Below are 21,084 nucleotides of genomic sequence, written 5' to 3' on the forward strand. Positions count from 1 at the left end.
AGACTTAAGGTGCTTGCCTGGCACAATTTATTCTGACACTATCTACACAAAAGGTCTATTCCAGAGTTTCCAGTCATTAGGCCAGACACAATCACTTTTAGAACATGTCATGAAGGCGAAACAATGTATATGAAAAGTATAAATATTAAAAAACGCGTTCAAGTTTACCTAGATGATTTTCCGGGAGAAAAATGCCCCAAGCTAGTTTATTCCCTCTGCTGCCCTAACTTTCCAAACTTTACACTGTCGTAAACATAACTGGCGGAACAGCCAATTTACAAGTTCCGTATAAGTTAGTTGTATGCGTGTTAAATTTGCATTACGCTAACATATATGAATTAATCTGTACTTGAAAAGGAGTATAATATTTAAATTAGTCTACTTGGAAGCACTGATGTCATGTCATATGGATACTTGAGTTAAATCAAAACCTGCAATACGTTTAATGGTAAAGTTGGTTCAGTAACCCGAATAGCCTATTAATTCACGGAAAGGTAAAAGGCTACACATCACTAATAGCAACATATCACACGTTTAAGACCCGATCACAACAAATTTGATATACTTTCGTCATAACATTATTTTAACTAAAAACTAAATAAGATATCACTTTAAGGTTTAAATTATACATACGGTATGAATACACACAATACAGCTTTTTTTCACAGCAATGGATTTGTAGGATATACGTCCGCAAATGTTCAAATTAAAACAAGTATGTTGTCATTTTGTTATTACAGCAACTTTTAATATTTTATCAAATTTATGGATACAAAATTGAAGGAAATGGAACGCGAAATTAATATTAATATAGACATTGCCCGTATGGTCCGCAAATCGGGGCCGTATGGTCCGCAAATGTTCAAATTTAAACAAGTATATTGTCACTAATGTTATTACAGCAACATTAAATATTATATTAAATTTATTGATATAATATAGCAGGAGTGTAACACGAAATGAATATTAATTCTGACACGTTTCCGTATGGCCCGAAAATCTGAGCCGTATGGTCCGCGAATGTTCAAAATTTTAACAAGTATGTAGTCATTGGTGTCATTACATCAACTTTAATATTGTAGTAAATGTCTTAAAACAATAAAATGAAGTGGAACACGAAATGAATATCAATTCGAACATCTTTTGTATGGCCCGCAAATCTGGGCCGTATGGTCTGGGTCGTATGGTCTGGGCCGTACGATCCATGGTCCGTATATCTCTAATTCGGGTTGTAGTATTATACAAATACGTGATTTTCCACTTATTCCCAGCTGACCCAAAGGCTCATAATTTGTAAAGCCTTACTTCTGGTTTCAAGGAGAAAGTTTTCATACAACTATACGTCTCATCAGCATTGCTAATGCAAGATCTATGCCCGCAAAAATGCATGCAGTTGGGGGAGGGGCGTGTACTTACTACCAACTGCTCCAAAATCGCATTCGCTTAGAGCAAGCAGTCACGACCTGGAATTCAGTACACACAACCATGGGGCATTTGCATTCCAGAAGAAAACAGGTTCCCAGTTGCCATAAAGTAGTGCTTTAGGAACATTTGATCAGGGCATTAGTGGCACTTTGCATGTTTGCAGTTGACAAAAAGCATATCTTTTTCGCGCTTTCATCAAACCGTTTTTGGAAAAGCATAGTAATTTAATGACCTTTTCATGCAGCATATAGTTGGCACTTGCACTACCAACGACGAAAGTATCGTTATAAACCAAAATTAGCAGCAAAGTAATTATCACCAAACTTGTTATAGAACCCCAGTTTTTTTGCGAAATGTATTATTTACTAAAACTGAAATTTAATTTAACTATAGATTACTGGGATAGTCGTCTATTTGTTCTTTAAATCTTTGAAACAAAAAAAGACATGTTTGTACAAATCTAATGCACCAACGGTTTGCAGCGATCGTCCGACGGGCTTGCTTAAAACATATACTGCACTATTGTTGATGTTTACATGTAAGTACGAACGGCATTTATGCCTATACATGTATTGTTTTGACAAAAGCTGGGATAAATTGGTGCGTCACCGTATTGGTTTCGTTTCTGCCCATTCGGTCTGTACGATTCCGTTAATGCAAGCGTTTTTTTTTTCGGCGTAGCTGTATAAGCCAGCTTTTCACCTTACCTGACCTTTGTAAGTGTCTAATAATATTCAAATGAAATTTCCCGCGGCTAGACACGAATGAATACACTTGATTTAGTCCGTTGGCTGATTTGACCATACCACCAGCACATTAGAAACATGGACGCGTCTTTGTAACACTGTTTTACTGCGTGTTCAGCATGAAACAAGTTTATCTCTTATGAAAAGGCTTGATAGATAGAGCTGTTTTACACTAAATACTCGACATCAATAGTTTCTGATATTCGTTTTGGCCAAACCATTATAAATTGTTTTCGAAATTGAACATTTAACATGTAAGAGTATAAAGTTTTAAACAAGCCGTCGTTCCAGCAGTGTAAGCGTGGCCTCACTTTTATGCATCACATTCCAACCCGCAAGGTATCAGGGTCAGTTCGCGGCCAGTAAAACAATCGTTATATAATATAGACGCTATCGCGTGAACTAGGTGAACTGGAATTTTCTTTAGACCAGAAATATGTTAAATGAAGATAGTCAGCGATATAATTATGGTATGTCAATAATAGATTCTTAATGTGTTTTTAACAATACCATGATAAATATTGTTTTTGATTAATTTTACAAGAATAATTCCACCATATTGACTAATGTATTAAGCATGAGCGCCAAGATTCTCGATACTATTAATAATCGAATCAAATAACAATGCCCGACAAACCACTAAAACAGGTTTGTTCGAAGAACGCGCGTATAAATATTTAAAATATGTACGGATACTTCGCGTGTGGCCGGTTGACTCATATGTTTTAATTTCACTTCCATTCTTCTTTTGGTTTTCTGTCTCGTATGTATAGGTTTGTGACCAGCAATATGTAATAATGTAAAATAACCCGCGAAAACTCCGCGTAACATCTCGTACTGCGTGTGATGCAGCTTAGAACTGCAAAGAAGAAGACATTCGCTATCTTTGATCTCATTCATTGAACTCTTTACCTTTCACCAACTCATACCACAATCAACGCCGTATATCTTTTTTAACGATATTTCTTGTTACAATTAAATGTCAGCAGAAACACGTCTTTAATAAGACTGTATTGTTACCACGTTTAGTTTTTTTTATATAAAACAATATTTATTTTTGAAATAAAAAGACATTTAATCTGTGTTTGTTGTATAATACTATTAATAAAAAGGACACATACACACACTAATGAGTTAACCATATGTATGTTCAAAACAGAACGAAAAACATACGTATTCATGATCTTCTTTGGAGGTTGGTGCGTGATGCGCTCTTTAGGCATAACCGATGAATGAATGAATTACGAACTTAACAAATGGCACACTAAATGAAATAAAAATGACAATCATTTGAATACTAGAATGTTAATTCGCGGAAACGGCCCCTCCTATCGAGACTGACTTGTGCCACAGTCCACCAGGGGCAAGAGCGTTTGGGACCGGGCATTTAATTATTCATCATCTTCAACTTCTGTTTCTCCTTCATCATCATCTTCTTCTCGTTCTTTTCATATGTGATAACAATATGTTTATACATTTACCATCCTTATTTAATTAATACATTATGTCTTTAGCAAATAGTATTCGTACATTATATTACTGTCATGTTTTAATAACATGTCTATAAATAATATTTTCCCGTGAATGAAAGTAACAGTTCATTTTTCCGTTTAAGCGTTTGATACTATGAAAATAGAAAGCAACTTGTCACCAATTGTACATAACATTTTATAATTAAAAACTAATTTCTGTGCTGATGGAGTTTGGATGTTTTAAATTTTCAAGTCATGCACGTATTCAAGACAGCCAAAAGTTTTGAAGGACTGGGTCCAGACACGACAGTCTTGGTGCGCACGTCGGTAGGGGGTAATGGCTTTATGAACTGTTGACTTAGCCGTTTGTTCAATCGCTTGTTCTTTTGTATATGTGTACATGTGTTTGTTCGTCTGTTAATTAATTTATTCATATTCATTCAATTTATCAGTCATTCATCCATTCGTTCATATATTATTGTTTCAATACACGGGTTGTTTGATATTCGAGAAACGATTCTTGCTTCAAGCAAGCACGCATAGGGCGTTCTTTAGAGATTAAGATGCTTGTTCTGGTATGTTGGCAGGCCCGTACCCGGGGGTGGGTCCAGGGACCCGGCCCCCCCCCCCCAGTTGGCTGTCGAGTTATGATTTTTTTTTAAATAATGGGCCTACTGCAATTTTTTCTCTCATGAAAGGATCCACAATACAATAAGTCAATAGAAAAGAGCCGACGCGTTTTATTGTACCTGTTAAACAAAGGGATTAGCGCTAATTTACTCGCCAGTGGAGATAAACCCCTATGCAATGTTTTCCTATCTCCTTGTACACACATCACCTTGTGATCTTGATTGCATCATCTATCGATGATTGATTTAACAGGTCTTTTGATTTGCCAAGGAAAGAAAAGCAGCGAATGGAAAAAACTGATACAGGAGTTCGTAGGTGTGGATATTGCTGACATTAATAATTTGTGAAAAACAAATAATGTTGGAAGCAACAAGAGAGGTGATGTGGATAATCGTCTTTGTCTAAGTCCAAGACCAATAACTTCGTCAAAAATAAATGGACCGGAACGAAACTAATACTTCATCTGTAAGTCATGTAGGGAAACGCACACACCAAATATCGGGCCAATATCTTAAAGCTATTTGAAAAATAAGGCCGGAAAATGAAATGCCGCACGGACGGACAGACGGTCCGACTGCTATATGCCATCCTACAGAGAGCATAAAAATCAGCTCTATATTTGAAAGAGTTGCGTAAAAAACCTCCTGAAAACGGTTATTATAGTTCGATTGGTCATTGTCGGCTCGGGTACTTTTGAAATGTACTCCGTGTACTCTTAAGCATACTTTATTATATCCCGGGGCCAATCGAGCGTTATTATAGAGATTAGTTTATAAGTCTAAGGCCCATAACTACGCCGAACATTATTGGACCGGAACGAATTTCACACTTCATCTGTAGGTAATGTAGGTAGACTCACATACCAAAAATCTGCTAAATATATGAACAGGTTGCGTAAAAAACCTCCGGAAAGCGGTTATTATAGATAAAAATCCAATCAAATGTCTGACTTGTAGAGATTATGATGTTTTTTTCTGTATTGATGATGGTGAAAGTAAAAACGTGTAGTAGACGATAAACATTTTATTAGGAATTTATTTTGAAACATTAGAGGAGGTTTGAATTCAAAGAAAAAATGCTATTATAGTTATATGTTAGTCATACTTTTATACATTTCTTAATAAAGTTGTATGATTTTCCTTCTTCATCAAAGATCATACATTTCTGAAATCTAAAGCTTTAAACATTGATGTGAATTTCACACCAATCTTTAAAGCTTTAGACTTCAGAAAGTTGATGATTAACATGTTATATAATTCCATAAGTTTATGTCACAAAATAAGTTTTTTCAAGCATAACAATTCACCTTAAAACGTGCCCCATTAAAAAATAAATCGGAAGGGGAGACCCCTCCCGCACCCTCCCCTTTTGGCTCGCCCCCCCCCCCCCCCCAGTCAAATTATCCTGCGTACGGCCCTGGTTGGCTACGACACTGATTCAACAGATTTACAGAGTATCGTATATTCAGAATGAAGTAATTTTGAAATTGTTTTTTCTTCAAAATTGGCTACAGTTAGCCCTGAGTGTCTGATTTTGCATCTACTTTGGCTTAATTTACAAAACACATTGCGATTTTTACAGCAAATATTTCTTTTCAGGAAACGTCAGGTACATTTAATTTTTTAATAATTAGGAATTAGACGCAGGATAAGTATCCAGTATCGTATGTTAAGGGAACAAAATTCCACCGAATGTAAGGTTAATTTGTTTTGATTTATATCATCACTGTCTATACGTTATTTATAAAACGCTTTTTTGCACGTAAAAGTATAATTCTATGGTTTTATTATATAAAATTTATATACATCCAACTTCGCCCCACCCACCTGTATTTGTAACGTTTACGTTGACGGCCGAGATGGTGAATTTCGGACAACATCATTTTAAGATGTCAATGTCATTTGATCCTCCTTATTGGTACATTATTTACATGTTTAGGTTTTTAGATATAAATAGGGATTTTCTTTAAAGTCAACAAAATGGAATGGAAGCTCTATGAAAAAACATCATGTGTGCAAATTTATAAATCTACTTAGCAAAAGCTTTTTGAATATGCATCACTTATATCGTCTAATTACTAAGAATTATGCAGCCATAATTGATGACACTTGCCAAATCAGATTTTACATTGTGTTTGTTGACACTTGGGATAATTGACCACTTGCCAGCTGTCAATCAAACTCACATAATAATCAATCAGATAATCAGATTTCGTTTTTTTGCGGCCACATGGTCTGACAAACAAAGACTGTCAGAGTGAGCGAATAAGCATTTTATGAAAACACAACGTACTGGGCGGAGCGATCGCGTATTTGGCGACTGGTCAATTAATTATAACAGCACCTTGATTTTTATGCAAATGAATTGTCAGAAATGTATCAATGTGTATCAGTAAAAAAAACTTACAAATTAAAATGGGTGTTATATCATTAAGCATATAACACAGGAAAGTAGTCTGAGTATTTGTTTTCTTTATTTGTACATAGTGACAACTTTTATATAAATCCTCTCTGAAAAAAACGATATAATTTTACATCAAATTACCAGGCTCTTCCAACAAAAGTATCACTTTATAAAACTGCTTCAGGGAACATGAAAGTCAATTATACAACCAAACAATGTCATATTTATGAACCCCTACATCATTACATGCCAGAATTTTTCAGGTCCAAATCAGGACATTCTATAAAAAATGTAGGGACATTTGACCAAAAAGCTGGACACCTAAAACAATCAATTGTGCAACTTTTACTGTAGTCAGTAATCAGTATATTACTTACAATACCTAATAATTGTTGGCCAATACAGGGCTTTTTTTCCTTCTTTGGGACCTGCCGAAAAATGGCCCTTTACCCTCAGATTTTTTTTCCCCTTAGCAGGTAAATTTTCCCCCAGACTTCATTTTTTCCCCTAATTTTTTTTTTTTTTAAACTTTAAATACATAAGTGAACCTGATCCAGTGTAGAAAATATCACATATTGCATAATTAAATTATCTGTTGCCTGGAATTTGTTTTAAAAACAGCAAAATATGTTAAATTGATTATTTAAGACTTTCCTTATTTTCCCCAAAATACGGCATTTCGCGTGATTTTTAGCTCGACTATTATATATGAAATATAGATCATCTACCATAAATCTGCGAATATAATACACCCTCTTACATAATACGCACCCCCAACTTTTCTCGAAATTTATTGGTAAAAATTGAAAATCATAGTAAAATTACGTACTGAAACAATCAGTGTCCGAAAAAATGGGTCAATATATTATTGTGTTGTGAAAATAGCAAATAAGTTTGGGGTTATCAACCATCTGTTTCACAGTAATACCCCGGTTTATTGATCGCGATGTGTTATCGTGCTGTTGTCATGACAGTTGTAAAATAAATATCTCTGTATATTGTTTATATTACTGTTGATTGTTACCGATAATACACGGGCCACCTGCTGACACCCGGGTCAAGCAGTCATAATTGCAAAAGAAAGAAACAGAGACGCTGTTTGTTTGTTTTTAAACATTTAATTCCATTTGACAATATTCAGGATGATAATAATTATAATAATAATAAAATAATAAGAAGACAAAGTGGTTACTTCCGTTTTTATAGTAGTCTAGATGAATAACTCTTCCGAAGTGTTGCAAACTCGATACTTTATTTAAACTTAAAATAAAATTAAACATCTCGTGTTTTTCTCGAATCCCTTTAATTAAAATACGCCACTGTTATTTAGAATAGTTTGGGAGTAAAACACAAATTAATTATCCTCTTTCAATTTAATTCGGCAATCAGCAGAAAGGTGTAATTTAGTACACTCCACGCGTTTTCCCAAAAAACGCTCTTACTCCGCGTTTTTATTCCTGCTAGCGTGTGTCTACGCGGAGTTTGAAAGCGAGGTAAAACGCGGCATTTCGCCGAGTTCGTTATACCCGCGGCATGTATAACTTTAGCCTAGTCGGTAAATGCAGACAATTTCCGTTCTTATCAGCGACCGCTCCGCAACACCGCGTTAGCAGTGTGCTACTGGGCATGCCAAAAAATAAAAACATTGTCATTAAAAATTGTTTAAATACTGTGGCTTATAAAAATAAAGAATATTGTATGAACAATTCATTTATGTTTTTATTCACAGGTACGTCAACAATATGAATGAGTATACGACACGTAAAGCGTTTTGACCAATAAATTTTTAATTCATCACACATATAACACCAGAACAAATGTTCTGTTTAATTTCCAAATGAGAATAATTGTTTGTAATCCCAAACACGCTTAGGATTTTTAATGTTAACACGACGTTTACAAATGCTTCCAATATACAGTCATCATGTATATTTCCCGACAAAAACGCAAAAAAATGCTACAATGTACAAGTTCAAGGTTTATGCGTGAAAAGCGTGGAAATTGTACGTGTATTGATTTTTTATACAAACTTTGTAGTGCACAGCACACTGTATTCTGTTGATTTCGGTTGATTTCGGTTAAAAGTTTCTTTGGTATTTTTTAACACAATTATATCGCTTATATTTTTTTATTTCCTCCAAATTAATTTCAAATCAAATATCTTTATCGTTACGGTATTTTAGTATAGTAATTATTGAAACAGTTATTGTACTGTATACTGATGAAAGAGAACATCTGGACGGAACTGGATAAAGTGTTTGGCGTTATGTGTTGTTTTGACAAAAGGGATTAAAGGGATCTTTTCATGGTTTGGTAAATTGACAAAATTGAAAAAAAGTTGTTTCAGATTCGCAAATTTTCGGTTTAGTTATGATATTTGTGAGGAAACAGTATTACTGAACAATTGTCATGGTCTAATATAGCCATTATATGCATCTTTTGATGATTTGAAAACCTAAAAATTATAAAGCGTTGCAACGCGAAACAATTGAATAATTTGGAGAGTTGGGTTGTTGTTGTTTAAATATGTGAAACTACGAAGATTGCTTATATAACGTATAAAATACTCATGTTATGTATGCTTGGCAGGATTGCCTAGTTGGCTAATGCATTTTTACTTCAGGATTCTGGGGGTCACTGGTTCCAGCCCTGCTGCGGGCTACTTTTTTTTCCTTTTTAGCTCCACTGGCCAGAGGCCAGCGGGGCTTATGTCATGGTCCTGTGTCCGTCGTGCGTGCGTCCGTGAGTGCGTTAACTTTTCCTTAAAACATCTTCTTCTCCTAAACTACTGGTCCAATTCTGATGAAATTTCACAGGAATGTTCCTGGGGTGAACCTCTTTCAAATTTGTTCAAATATGCCCCCGAGGTCAAATTTGACCCTGCCCTGGGGGTCACAAAAATTAATATTTGCTTATATAAGGCCTATTTTCTGAAAACTTTCAAAATCTTCTCATCCATAATCATTGGGCCTAGGGCTATCAAATTTGGTATGTAGAGACATCTAATAGTCCTCTACCAAATTTCTTCAAATTATGCCCCTGGGGTCAAATTTGACCCTGCCCCGGGGGTCACAAAATTGAACATATGCTTATATAAGGCCTATTTTGTGAAAACTTTTAAAATCTTTTCGTCCGTAACAATTGGTCCCAGGGCTATCAAATTTGGTATGTAGAGACATCTAATAGTCCTCTACCAAATTTCTTCAAATTATGCTCCCGGGGTCAAATTTGACTCTGCCCCGGGGGTCACAAAATTGAACATATGCTAATTTAAGGCCTATTTTTTCTAAAAACTTTCAAAATCTTCTCGTCCCTAACCATTGGGCCTAGGTCTATCAAATTTGGTATGTAGAGACATTTAATAGTCCTCTACCAAATTTTTTTCAAATTATGCCCCTGGGGTCAAATTTGACCCTGCCCTGGGGGTCACAAAATTGAACATATGCTTATATAAGGCCTATTTTGTGAAAACTTTCAAAATCTACTCGTCCATAACCATTGGGCCTAGGGCTAATAAATTTAGTATGTAGAGACATCTTAAAGTCCTTTACCAAATTTTTTCAAATGATGCCCCTGGGGTCAAATTTTACCCTGCCCCGCGGTCACAAAACTGAACATATGCAAATATAGGGTCTATTTTGTGAAAACTTTTCAAATCTTTCTGTCTATAACCATTGGGCTTAGGGCTATCAAATTTGGTGTGCAGTGACATCTTATAGTCCTCTACCAAGTTTTTTCAAATTATGCCCCTCGGGTCAAGTTTGACCCTGCCTCGAGGGTCACAAAATTGAACATATGCTTTTATAAGGCCTATTTTGTGAAAACATTAAAAATATTCTTGTCCATAACTGTATGGCATAGAGCTACCAAATTTGGCATGTAGTGACATGTAATAGTTCTCTTCTTAGTTTGTTCAAATTATGCCCCTGGGGTCAAATTTAAAACTGCCATGGGGGTCACAAATTTGAATATATGCTTATAAAGGTCTTATTTTTTGAAAACTTTCAAAATCTTCTTGTCCATAAACATTGGGGGTACGGCTACCAAATTTGGTATGTAGTGACATCTTATTGTCCTCTACCAAGTTTGTTCAAATTATGCCATGGGGTCAAATTTGACCCTGCCTCGAGGGTCACAAAATTGAACATACGCTTATATAAGGCCTTTTTTGTGAAAACTTAAAAAATCTTCTTGTCCATAAACATTGGGCCTAGGGCTACCAAATTCGTAATACTTTCTAATTGTAAGGCCACGACTTTTTTTTTTATTGGTTTACAAAAATTATTTTGAAAATGGTCCATCGGGCGGTCGAAAAAAAAAAAAAAAAAACATTAGAAAAAAAAGTTAATGCTAATAACATCAGAACAAAGACAACATATCTTTTATAACCTTAACACAGAGACAAAAAATCAAATTATGCAATGAAACACATCTATATCTTCAAATGAAATGAGTCCTAACAGCACCTTATGTAACATCAGGCAATTTTAAACACTCCATTACATGACATGCGTTCTTCTCCCATTAAAACGAAAAACTGCGCTTCATTTCCATAATTGGATGCGCACCATTACGCAATGCGATGCCCGTTGCATAAATCTTATATAAGATAAACTACTTATACACAAATTACCCGGTATGTGTTTGCTCTTACTCGACTTATGAGATCGTACATGAAAAAAAAAATCGAGGTAGATCGATCCGTGCGTCGTCGCGGTAATGTTTGTCAAAGTTGTTGTTGTCATGAAAACTCGTTGATTTACAACGCAAAACGTCTTATTTGAACTGACGCGAATTAATTTAATCATATTTGTCAACTTCGCTTTTGCTTTATTTTGATAATTTAATCCAAAGTTTAATGTTAGCAAGTGTTTTTTTTTACTGGAATTGTAAACAAGGAGTCAGTTAAAGTCTTCCGAAAATGTGCAGTCTGTGTGAATTGACAGTTTGACGTCATCAAAGGAAAGCCGCTTTCTGTCGGAAGCAATAAAGCGACAAATTTCGCGCCGAAAAAATTGGCTTCCTTTGTCTAGCAATCAACATGCCGAACCAATCGTGTGTTTGTTTCTCAATTGCAATCCTCCAATTTAATAAAAGCACGTGCATAGCTCCGCCTTCGAATCTTTTGCAGAGAACGGAGGCGGAGTTTAACGGTTAATTGAGCTAGTGTTTTACACAAGTTGAGTTCCGATTTGCCGAAATTACTCGGCCCTAAGCATTGAAACGACAAATACGTTTATCAATGATTTTCCGAGATATACCGATTTGTTCCGATTTCCAAACTTTCTGTACAGTTCCTATAAACTATGGCGGACGTGTTTACAAAATTCCTAAACACATATATCGTAAATAATGGCAGTGTTTTATTGGATTATTTATACTTATTATCAAATACTATCGGGTTTGTTTAATATAATTAACATGTTAAACAATATAGTTGCGTCACAGACACGGAAATAAATTTTGATGGGGTCGACATTTGACTGACGCTGATTTTCTTATTGTCTGTAATTTTTACCCGAAATAAATTTTGAGAAGTGCCCATAAAAGGACTGGTACATAATGTGTCACATTGAAAAATATCCCGATCTCTGCAATATATGTGAACCAATCGTTGATTGTACTTACTTGATTTTATTCGCAACCGTACTCAAACCGGATCGTTTTTTTTCTCATTTCGCTCATTTTGAAGTGCGGTCGGGAATAAAATATTTAAAAAAAGACGATTTTCCGATTTTATTTTTTTTCCCATTTTCCAAAAATTAGGGTCGGCGGTTTTGTAAACCAAGAAATATAAAAGTCGTGGCCTAAGGATTAATTCCGATGTAATTTCTTCATTTTTAAACACAACATGTACTGAGTTGCACGTCTTATATTTAGTTATGGCACATAAAATGTTTCAACACGACGCTTTCCATTGGTGGAACCTGACTCTGTCTGCAACAATTTCACACTCATGTTAAAACGGGGTTTACATAGCATACATGTATAGTAAATGGTGTAGATGTGTATAAAGGGACTTCAATCTAGGGATGGGACCGAATATTCGAATATTCGAAAATCGGCCGAATATTCCAATCCAAAATTCATATTCAAGTATTTGATTTTTATGTTTTTTAATAAAAAAAGTTATGCAAAGAAATAAAAAAAAAATATTTTTTTTTCAGTGCAGACTTCTTTAGTGCATCTGTCTTTGTTTGCATAACAGCTGCCATCAATTAACGAGATGGTAATTGGCATACTGGAGGGTATCATGAGAGGGGTAGTGTCTTTATTGATTTTATCTTGCAGTTTGCACGGGTGTTAATACACCGTTTAATCTATTGTCGAAGAAAATTGTCGTGCTATTTACAATTCGATGTCTCGCAATTAAGACAGCCCGACTATCGTTACCTTCATATGACCAATCAATTTTAGTGTAATATTACAGTGCTCCAGCTAGGATTTGAAAAGGGCAGGGGGGCTTTTTTGTCAAAAGGGCACTTTCGACGCGCAGTATTTTGTCAAAAGGGCACTTTCGACACGCAGTATTTTGTGAAAAGGGCACGTTCGAGCATGCAGGTGTTTCTGGAATGCTTCCTATTGCATGTTAATTTATATGTTATAAATAATTGTATTATTCCCATTATTATTAAACCATTCAAACATAATGTCTACAATGAGGATTCAACTAATTACAATGTAATAAGAGATTTATGAATTATCATATTATGTAAAAAGAAAAAAAAAAATTATTTTTTTTTTGAGGGGGGGGGGGCAGGGCGGAGGTTCGGGAGGGCAGGGCGCGGCACCTTTCGATTTAGGCCTAGCTGGAGCACTGTAATATACATTCATCTAATCAGAATGCAGTTGCTAAAATATTAACCAATTACATTTGTTTTGTAACAATAATAAATTAATATACGGTCGAGATCGTTCATTCAATCTTGCAATATTTTTAAGATGTGTCTACAATTTCTATTCTAACAACTATTAAGTTAAAGAAATTCATAATGCCTCCCTCTCATGTTTGGAATTATTTTACGCGCTCAAGTGATAAGTCGAAGGCAATGTGCAATTTTTGTAAGCAGGAGTTCGTGTACAAATCCATAACGTCAAATTTGCTGAACCATCTTAATGGTCAGCATCCGTCTGCGGGAAAAAAGGGTAAGCTTTATAATCATTATTCTGACTGATTAAAGTGATATTATGGGCATCTTACAGTTAATAGGTGTTTATCACAATCGTTGTTTATTTTTTGGTGTTTTCACTTCATATACACTTATATTTGTTAATGCAGCATCAACATACTAAACGTTTTGACAACTGACGACAGAAATGATTGATTTACGATGGGAATCTAAATCTAGTTTTAGTGCAGATTCGTTCATACGACACAAAGACACTATTTTGTTTTGCGGATCATGTATCACTTTAATATAGCTATACACTTTTCAAAATTTTGATGATCAACAAACAAATATAAATATTATATAATTTACGAATTGCCTTTCCACTAGCATAGAGATTTTTTACCGCCAGGGGATACGGACGGAGTGAGGAAGATTATGTGTGCATAAATGTTCATTCAAAAGACAAAAATAAATAACGCTATGTCTTTTATAAGGAGAATGATAAGTTTTACGCAGCTTAAAGAGACATACAGCCTGTCTTTAATTAAAATTATATTGTGCGTTTGGTATAATCATTGTTTTTGTCTATTTCGCAGATGAAACGCCGAAAAAGCAGTCTGCAGTAACTTCTTTCTTCACTGAGCCACTCAAGAGCGAGAGAATCACCCAGGCAATAGCCAACATGATCGTCTCTGATTATGTTCCTCTTAGTATAGTGGAGGGCGAAGGATTCAAAAACTTAATGAGCATCGTAGCCCCCGACTACACAGTGCCCTGTAGGAAAACAGTGAGGTCTCGTATCCAGCGACGCTTTGATGTGTAGCGTGAGGCGCTGATGTCACAATTTGAAAGCGTTCTGTCCGTGTCTATCACTACAGATACCTGGACCTCCAACTCTACCTAGAGTTTCATCACCGTCACTGAACACCGACGCATGGGACCTCAAGTCAAACGTCCTCATCACGCGTGCCATGTCTGAACGTCACACTGGGGAGAACCTTGCTCATCGCCTTAAGGACTGCGTGACCGAATTTAGTTTGGACAGTAAAGTGGACACGTGTATGCATGACAATGCGAGAAACAACGAGTGTGCTGCAAGTTTGTGTGAGGATTGGGGTGATCTGGGTTGTTTCGCCCACTCTCTACAACTGACATTGAAGCCTGCGATGGAATTGCCTTCAGTGTCTACAGTTGTCAGTGGGTGCAGAAAACTCGTCGGCCACTTCAAGCATTCCACAACGCTGACGTTGGAACTGGGTGTTAGACAGAAGACGATGAACGTCCCTCAACACACTCTTACCCAGGATGTCCCTACACGGTGGAACTCCACCTATCTGATGATGGAACACCTGGTAGAGCAGCAGCGCGTTCTTACTGACATCATGCTGGATCCAAAGTTAACAAAGAAGCAAGACGCCACACTCAACTTGAGGGAGTCGGATTGGGCCATTATTAAAGAGTTGTGTGTTATTCTAAAGCCGTTAGCGGATACGACAGCATACATGAGTACAGAGAGTCACGTGTCTGTGTCGGAAATATATCCGATCGTTTGTGGATTGGTCACCAAGAGCCTTGAATCTTGCTCAACGGACAGTTCCATCGCTCAGTTAGTGAAAAAGGCGATTCGTGATGATTTGGTCCATCGCTTCCAGCCAGAATCGTAAGAAGCAGCAAGGTCAATGGCTGCATTGGGTGCCCTATTGGACCCGCGTTATAAGAAACTGGCGTTCTTCTGGTCCAAACAACGGAAAATTACTCAGGATACGTTGGAGTCACGCATGGACGATTTGCCCCTTAGGTTCACAATAAACAACGGTGACATAAAGACCCCGTCAAAACGCCAGAAGTTGGACTTCCTGGACTTTGGCATGGATCCTCTGCAGTGGTGGGGAGAGAACGAGACACGTTTCCCAAAGGTGGCAGTGTCAGCCCGACGTTAACTCAGTGCCCGCGACGTCAGTGCCATCCGAAAGGGTGTTTAATTCAACCGGCTTACTGCTCAGTAAGTTGAGAAACAGACTCTCAAGTTGCATTGTGGATGCCATCGTGTTTCTGAACAAAAATCGTGTGAATGTCTGTGACGTTAATGAGGATGAAGCGTAGATGAATGTATTGTTTATTGTTGAAGATACGAAATATATGTAAATATGTTTTATAGCGATTAACTGTTTTGTGAATGCACATTGCATGTACATAATAATCACGAAACTTGAAAACTAGTTCGTATATTCATGTTGTCTGAATGTGTACCCGTATGTTGTTGCTACGTTATCTTTGTTTAAATAAAAAACAACTTGTGCACTAAGGTTTTTGTTTGTGTTTATTTTAAAGTACAACTGAGGAATATAATTTATATATTATTAAAGTTCTATCCAAGTTTTGACATCGTCGTGGTTCTGGAGTCTGTACAGAAAAAATGCGAAACCAAAAGAACAAATATAATATAAGGGAAGTAATCCAAAAATGATATTGAAATAAATCAGAATTAGGGTAATGTTTACCGGCAACATGTGAAATAAATAAATGTTATGAAACTAAATGTATTAAGAGAAGATAAAGAGAAAAATAATCATGTATTGATCTCAAAAATGATAAATCTATCTCATTTTCCACTGATGCATATACAAAACGATTGAAAGTGTAATGTGTGGCAATGAGGAACAGTACTTTACTCCGGACCGGCGTAAGTTCGGACATTTTCATTTTATGTCTAAAATCCAATATTCGTATATATTCGAATAAGGGAAAACAAATATTCGAATATCATTTTTGTATTCGAATCCCATCCCTACTTCAATCAAATATTATCACTTGGCTGTAAAACAATGTATATTAATTCAATTCTATAAATGGACATGATGAAATATTCTTGTACTGAAATTAAATTGTAACCGCATAAAACAGCATTGGTAACAGGTTTTCACAACTTTCTCGCCATAAGTAATTAATTGCTTCGCCATTTGCATTTAACTTCTCATTATTAGGAACAATAATTTTTTACAGTAATTTTTTTACGATAAAAAGGTGTGATGATGATGTCCAACACCATCTTTAATGTACTGTTTAATAACCACTGGATAAAACGTAAATTTGAAAACTGTGATTCCTTGTTAATCAATCTGCGATAAATGCAAGCATTAATTATTTTTTACTTACGTCAATAAAAAATAATGGTCGCCAGTTAACCCTGCCCTTATAGGAATTCTTGTTCGACGCTGAACAACACAGTTTAGCAACTGGAAAGGTACCTAAGGATTTCTTGTGGTGCATCCATGTCAGCATACAATGTACATGGCTGTGTAATGTGACTTTATTATTCAATACTCTGATATCTCTTATCATTGGATGATCTATTACCCCATGAGCGCTTTTATGGCAATTAAGGGCTGAGTTAACGGAGTATATGACCAGATTTACTGTTGTGATTTGTAGTTATTGTATGTCCCTTGTATTAGGAACAGTATACATGCCAATTATGGGATGTCCATGTGACTTCCACCATTTGTAAAACGGACGTACAACTGCCGTTTTGGGGCATTATAAATTTACACCGAGACGTCAATTAATTAAATCCTGCCCCACAATACACATAAATAGATCACATGATTAAGGTAAGTACAGCTGGAAACTGTTTCCCTTTTGCTTCCATTTTCACCATTTGCCAAATCTGACAACAGTTTAAGCTTGACTATACGTAAAGGCAAGCAACTCTACTCGCGTCAGAGCAAGGTTGAAGTTTTTTTGTTTCTAAGAAATGGCTGGATTGATTTTGTTAAAACTTTAAACATGTTTTTCCCATATTGAAATGACACCTAAGGCCAAAGTTGATAACACTGGAGGACGTGGCAGTAGGCTTGCAAACTATCATGCATTAAGGTCATGTAACATGTGAAACAACTCTTCTTAATATTTCATTTAAGAATACAGTAGTTACTCCCCTTTGATTATTAATGTTTTCATAATAATACAGTGTAGTTGTGTTTCATTTATGTGTTAATTGTTATTTGAGGTTGGATTTTTTTATGCCCCCTTTCGAAGAAAAGGGGGCATATAGTGATCGGACTGTCCATCCGCCCGTCTGTCTGTCTTTCCGTCACACTTTGCATTTAGGTTTCCAAAAATGCTCATAACTTCTATGTTCCTTGAGATATAACCTTCATATTTGGTATGCATGTGTATATGGACAAGGCCTTTCATTACGCACACATTTTTTTAGCCCTGTGACCTTGACCTTGAACTTACTGTACACTCCACGCGTTTTCCCCAAAAAACGCGCTCCCTCCGCAGGTTTTTTCTGCTAGCGAGTGTTCACGCGGCGTTGGAAGAGCGAGGTGAACTCGATAAAACGCTCGGCGTTACGCCGCGTTCGCTAATTCCCGCGGCGTGTATTACTTAAGGCTAGTCGGTAAATGCAGACACTTTCCGTTCTTATCAGTGATCGCCGCGCAACGCCGCGTTAGCAGTGTGCTACTGGGCATGCCAAAAAATAAAAACATTGTTATAATAAATTGTTTAAATACTGTAGTACATGTATAAAAAAGATAATTGTATAGAAAATTAATACGTATACAAATTATGTTTTTTAATTCACAGGTACGTCTACAATATGAAATAGTCTAATAAAATACATTTGACAAATTAATATTTAAATCATAACACATATGACACAAGAATAAATGTTCCGTAAAATTTCCAAATGAGAATAATAATTAGTAATCCGAAACACACTACGATTTTTTAATTGTTAACACGACGTTTACAAATGCTTCCAATATACAGTTATCATTAGATTTCCCGACAAAAGCGCGCGAAAATTATGCTGCAATGTACAAGGTCAAGGTACAATGTATACTCCTGCAAAGCGTGCGTGTATTGATTTTTTGATACAAACTTTGTAGCGCAGAGAACATTGAATTTTGATGATTTCGTTTAAAAGTTTCTTTGGTATTTATTAACGAAATTATATCGCGAATAAGTTGATATTTCCTCTAAAATAATTTCAAATCGAACACGCCGAATCTTTAACGTTACGGTATTTTAGTAGAGTAATTATTTTAACACTAATTGTACTGTAACGGATTAAAGAAGACATCTGGGCGGAACTGGATTTAAAGTGTTTGACGTTATGAAAACACGCAAAGCTTGTCTAATGACCTATTGTGTAGACTGCTGTCTGCGGTGTTTTGACAAAAGGGATTAACATGTGTGAATGTCACTCTGCCCATTTGGTCCATAATTACTGGTAAACATTGCTTAGAATGTCGACGCAACAAGAATACAACTGTGAATATTAAATGCAATTATCAACTCAATAGTTACCACCTTTTAGCAATCAATGGAATAACCTACAAACAAAGAGAAAATCAATGCATTAGCGAGCAGAGAATTGACTTTGTTCCGCCAATTAAAACCATTCCTTATGCATTCGTTGAACGTGTTTACTTGAGTAAGTAATGCCTTTAGACAGGAAGCGGCTTTTCTTTGATTACGTCAAACTGTCAATTCACACAGATTTGCGAGATTTTTAAGGTCCTTGGTCATTTGTATACATGTTCAGTATAGAAAATCACCTGCTAACATGAAAACTTTGGATTAAATTATCAAAATAAAAACAATGTTGCAAACTGTGCTTATATTAATTGGTAAGTATTAGTTAAAAGACGACGTTTTGTGTGTCGTAAATCAACGAGTTTTCTATACAACAACAACTACTTCTACAACCACGTCGGGATCGATCTATCTTGGTTGTTTTTTTTTATTGTAAATATTATACTACATGTACATGTATGTACTTGTAATAAATGTTATTTTATTTGAAAATCAGGAATCAACAAAATTAAATTGATCGTTATCTCGTAAAACGCGGAGTTTCCTCCGCGTTGCCAACGCGGAGGGCCGCCGCGTCGGTTTATCAGTTTTGCCGATCGTTAACCGCCGCGTCCAAAATCATGCAAACGCCGCGTATAGCGGGATTTTCTTAATCTCCCTCCAGGTCGAAACCCGCGGAGTATGGAGGGAAATTGGGGAAAACGCGTGGAGTGTACTGTAGGGTCCGCGTTAAGGTTTCAAAATTTGCGTTGAGGTTTCGAAAAATGCTCATAACTTCTATGTCCCTTGAGATATGACCTTCATATTTGGTATGCATGTGTATATGGGCAAGGCTTTTCCATACACACACAAATTTTCACCCCTGTGACCTTGACCTTGAACTTAGGGTCCACATTTAGGTTTCGAAATCTGTGTTTAGGTTTCGAAAAATGCTCATAACTTCTATGTCCCTTGAGATATAACCTTCATATTTGGTATGCATGTGTACATGTTGTATATGGACAAGGCCTTTCCAAACGCACAATTTTTTTTACCCCTGTGACCTTGACGTTGAACTTAGGGTCCGCGTTTAGGTTTCAAAATCTGGGTTTATGTTTTGAAAAATGCTCATAACTTCTATGTCCCTTGAGATATAACCTTCATATTTGGTATGCATGTGTATATGGACAAGGCCTTTCCTTACGCACACAATTTTTTACCCTGTGACCTTGACCTTGAACTTAGGGTCCGCTTTTATGTTTCGAAATCTGCGTTGAGGTTCCGAAAATGCTCATTACTTTGATGTCCCTTGAGATATAACCTTCATATTTGGTATGCATGTGTATATGAACAAGGCCTTTCCATATGCACACAATTTTTTACCCCTGTGACCTTTACCTTGATGTTAGGGTCCGTGTTTAGGTTTCGAAATCTGCGTTTAGGTTTCGAAAAATGCTATAACTTCTATCAAAGCGTTTATAGGGGGCATATGTCATCCTATGGTGACAGCTCTTGTTTTTAGCTCACCTGATTGCTCAGGTGAGCTTTTGTGACTGGTCTTTGTCCGTCGTCTGTCCACATTTGTTTGTAAATACTCTAGAGGACACATTTATTGTCCGATCTTCATGAAACTTGGTCAGAAGATTTGTCCCAATGAAATCTCGATCGAGTTTGAAACTGGGTCATGTTGGGTAAAGAACTAGGTCACTAGGTCAAAAAAAAAGAAAAAGCTTGTAAACACTGTAGAAGTCACATTTAATGCCCAATCTTCATGTAACTTTGTCTATATTTCTGTGTTAATGTTGGTTGAGTTCAAAAGTGGTTCCGGTCCATTGAAAAACATGGCCACCAGTGGGCGGGGCAGTTTTCCTTATATGGCTATAGAGCAACCTTGTAAACACTCTAGAAGTCACAATTTTTGCCCAATCATCATGAAAGTTAATCAAAACATTGGTTTTATTGATATGTCGGACGAGTTCGAAAATGGTA

The 21,084-nt window shown here is 36.2% G+C and overlaps 3 protein-coding genes across 5 annotated transcripts in view; 2 read left to right on the forward strand and 1 right to left on the reverse strand.

The window, feature by feature from the left end:
* The window catches only part of LOC127877301 (laminin subunit beta-1-like), an 86,897-nt gene extending 86,415 nt beyond the window's left edge, over positions 1-482 (reverse strand). The window contains exon 1 of one of the 2 annotated variants that reach the window (XM_052423018.1): positions 383-482. The gene's annotated coding sequence lies outside the window, so the exon portion shown is untranslated. Of the gene's footprint in view, positions 1-168; positions 307-382 lie in introns of those variants that run through there. The other variant, XM_052423006.1, reaches the window with a different exon arrangement.
* A 5,330-nt stretch (positions 483-5,812) lies between these two features.
* The window catches only part of LOC127877376 (5-aminolevulinate synthase, erythroid-specific, mitochondrial-like), a 68,610-nt gene continuing 53,338 nt past the window's right edge, over positions 5,813-21,084 (forward strand). Inside the window, exon 1 of one of the 2 annotated variants that reach the window (XM_052423174.1) lies at positions 5,813-5,881. The gene's annotated coding sequence lies outside the window, so the exon portion shown is untranslated. Of the gene's footprint in view, positions 5,967-21,084 lie in introns of both variants that reach the window. The other variant, XM_052423163.1, reaches the window with a different exon arrangement.
* Positions 12,903-15,452, forward strand: LOC127869206 (E3 SUMO-protein ligase ZBED1-like). The gene is made up of 3 exons (XM_052411608.1): positions 12,903-12,924; positions 14,385-14,575; positions 14,667-15,452. Exons 1-3 carry the CDS (start codon positions 12,903-12,905, stop codon positions 15,450-15,452), a joined length of 999 nt encoding a protein of 332 aa, XP_052267568.1.

This window comes from Dreissena polymorpha, chromosome 1 (genome assembly GCF_020536995.1).
Source record: "Dreissena polymorpha isolate Duluth1 chromosome 1, UMN_Dpol_1.0, whole genome shotgun sequence".
Lineage (NCBI taxonomy): Eukaryota > Metazoa > Mollusca > Bivalvia > Myida > Dreissenidae > Dreissena > Dreissena polymorpha.

What these genes read in the sequence shown, in the direction of transcription:
- LOC127869206 (XM_052411608.1), top strand. Translation starts at nt 12,903, where the DNA reads ATGGTAATTGGCATACTGGAGG. An exon ending in GGTAATTGGCATACTGGAGG is followed by an intron (nt 12,925 to 14,384) that starts GTATCATGAGAG and finishes TCTATTTCGCAG; the next exon opens with ATGAAACGCCGAAAAAGCAG. An exon ending in CAGTGCCCTGTAGGAAAACA is followed by an intron (nt 14,576 to 14,666) that starts GTGAGGTCTCGT and finishes CTATCACTACAG; the next exon opens with ATACCTGGACCTCCAACTCT.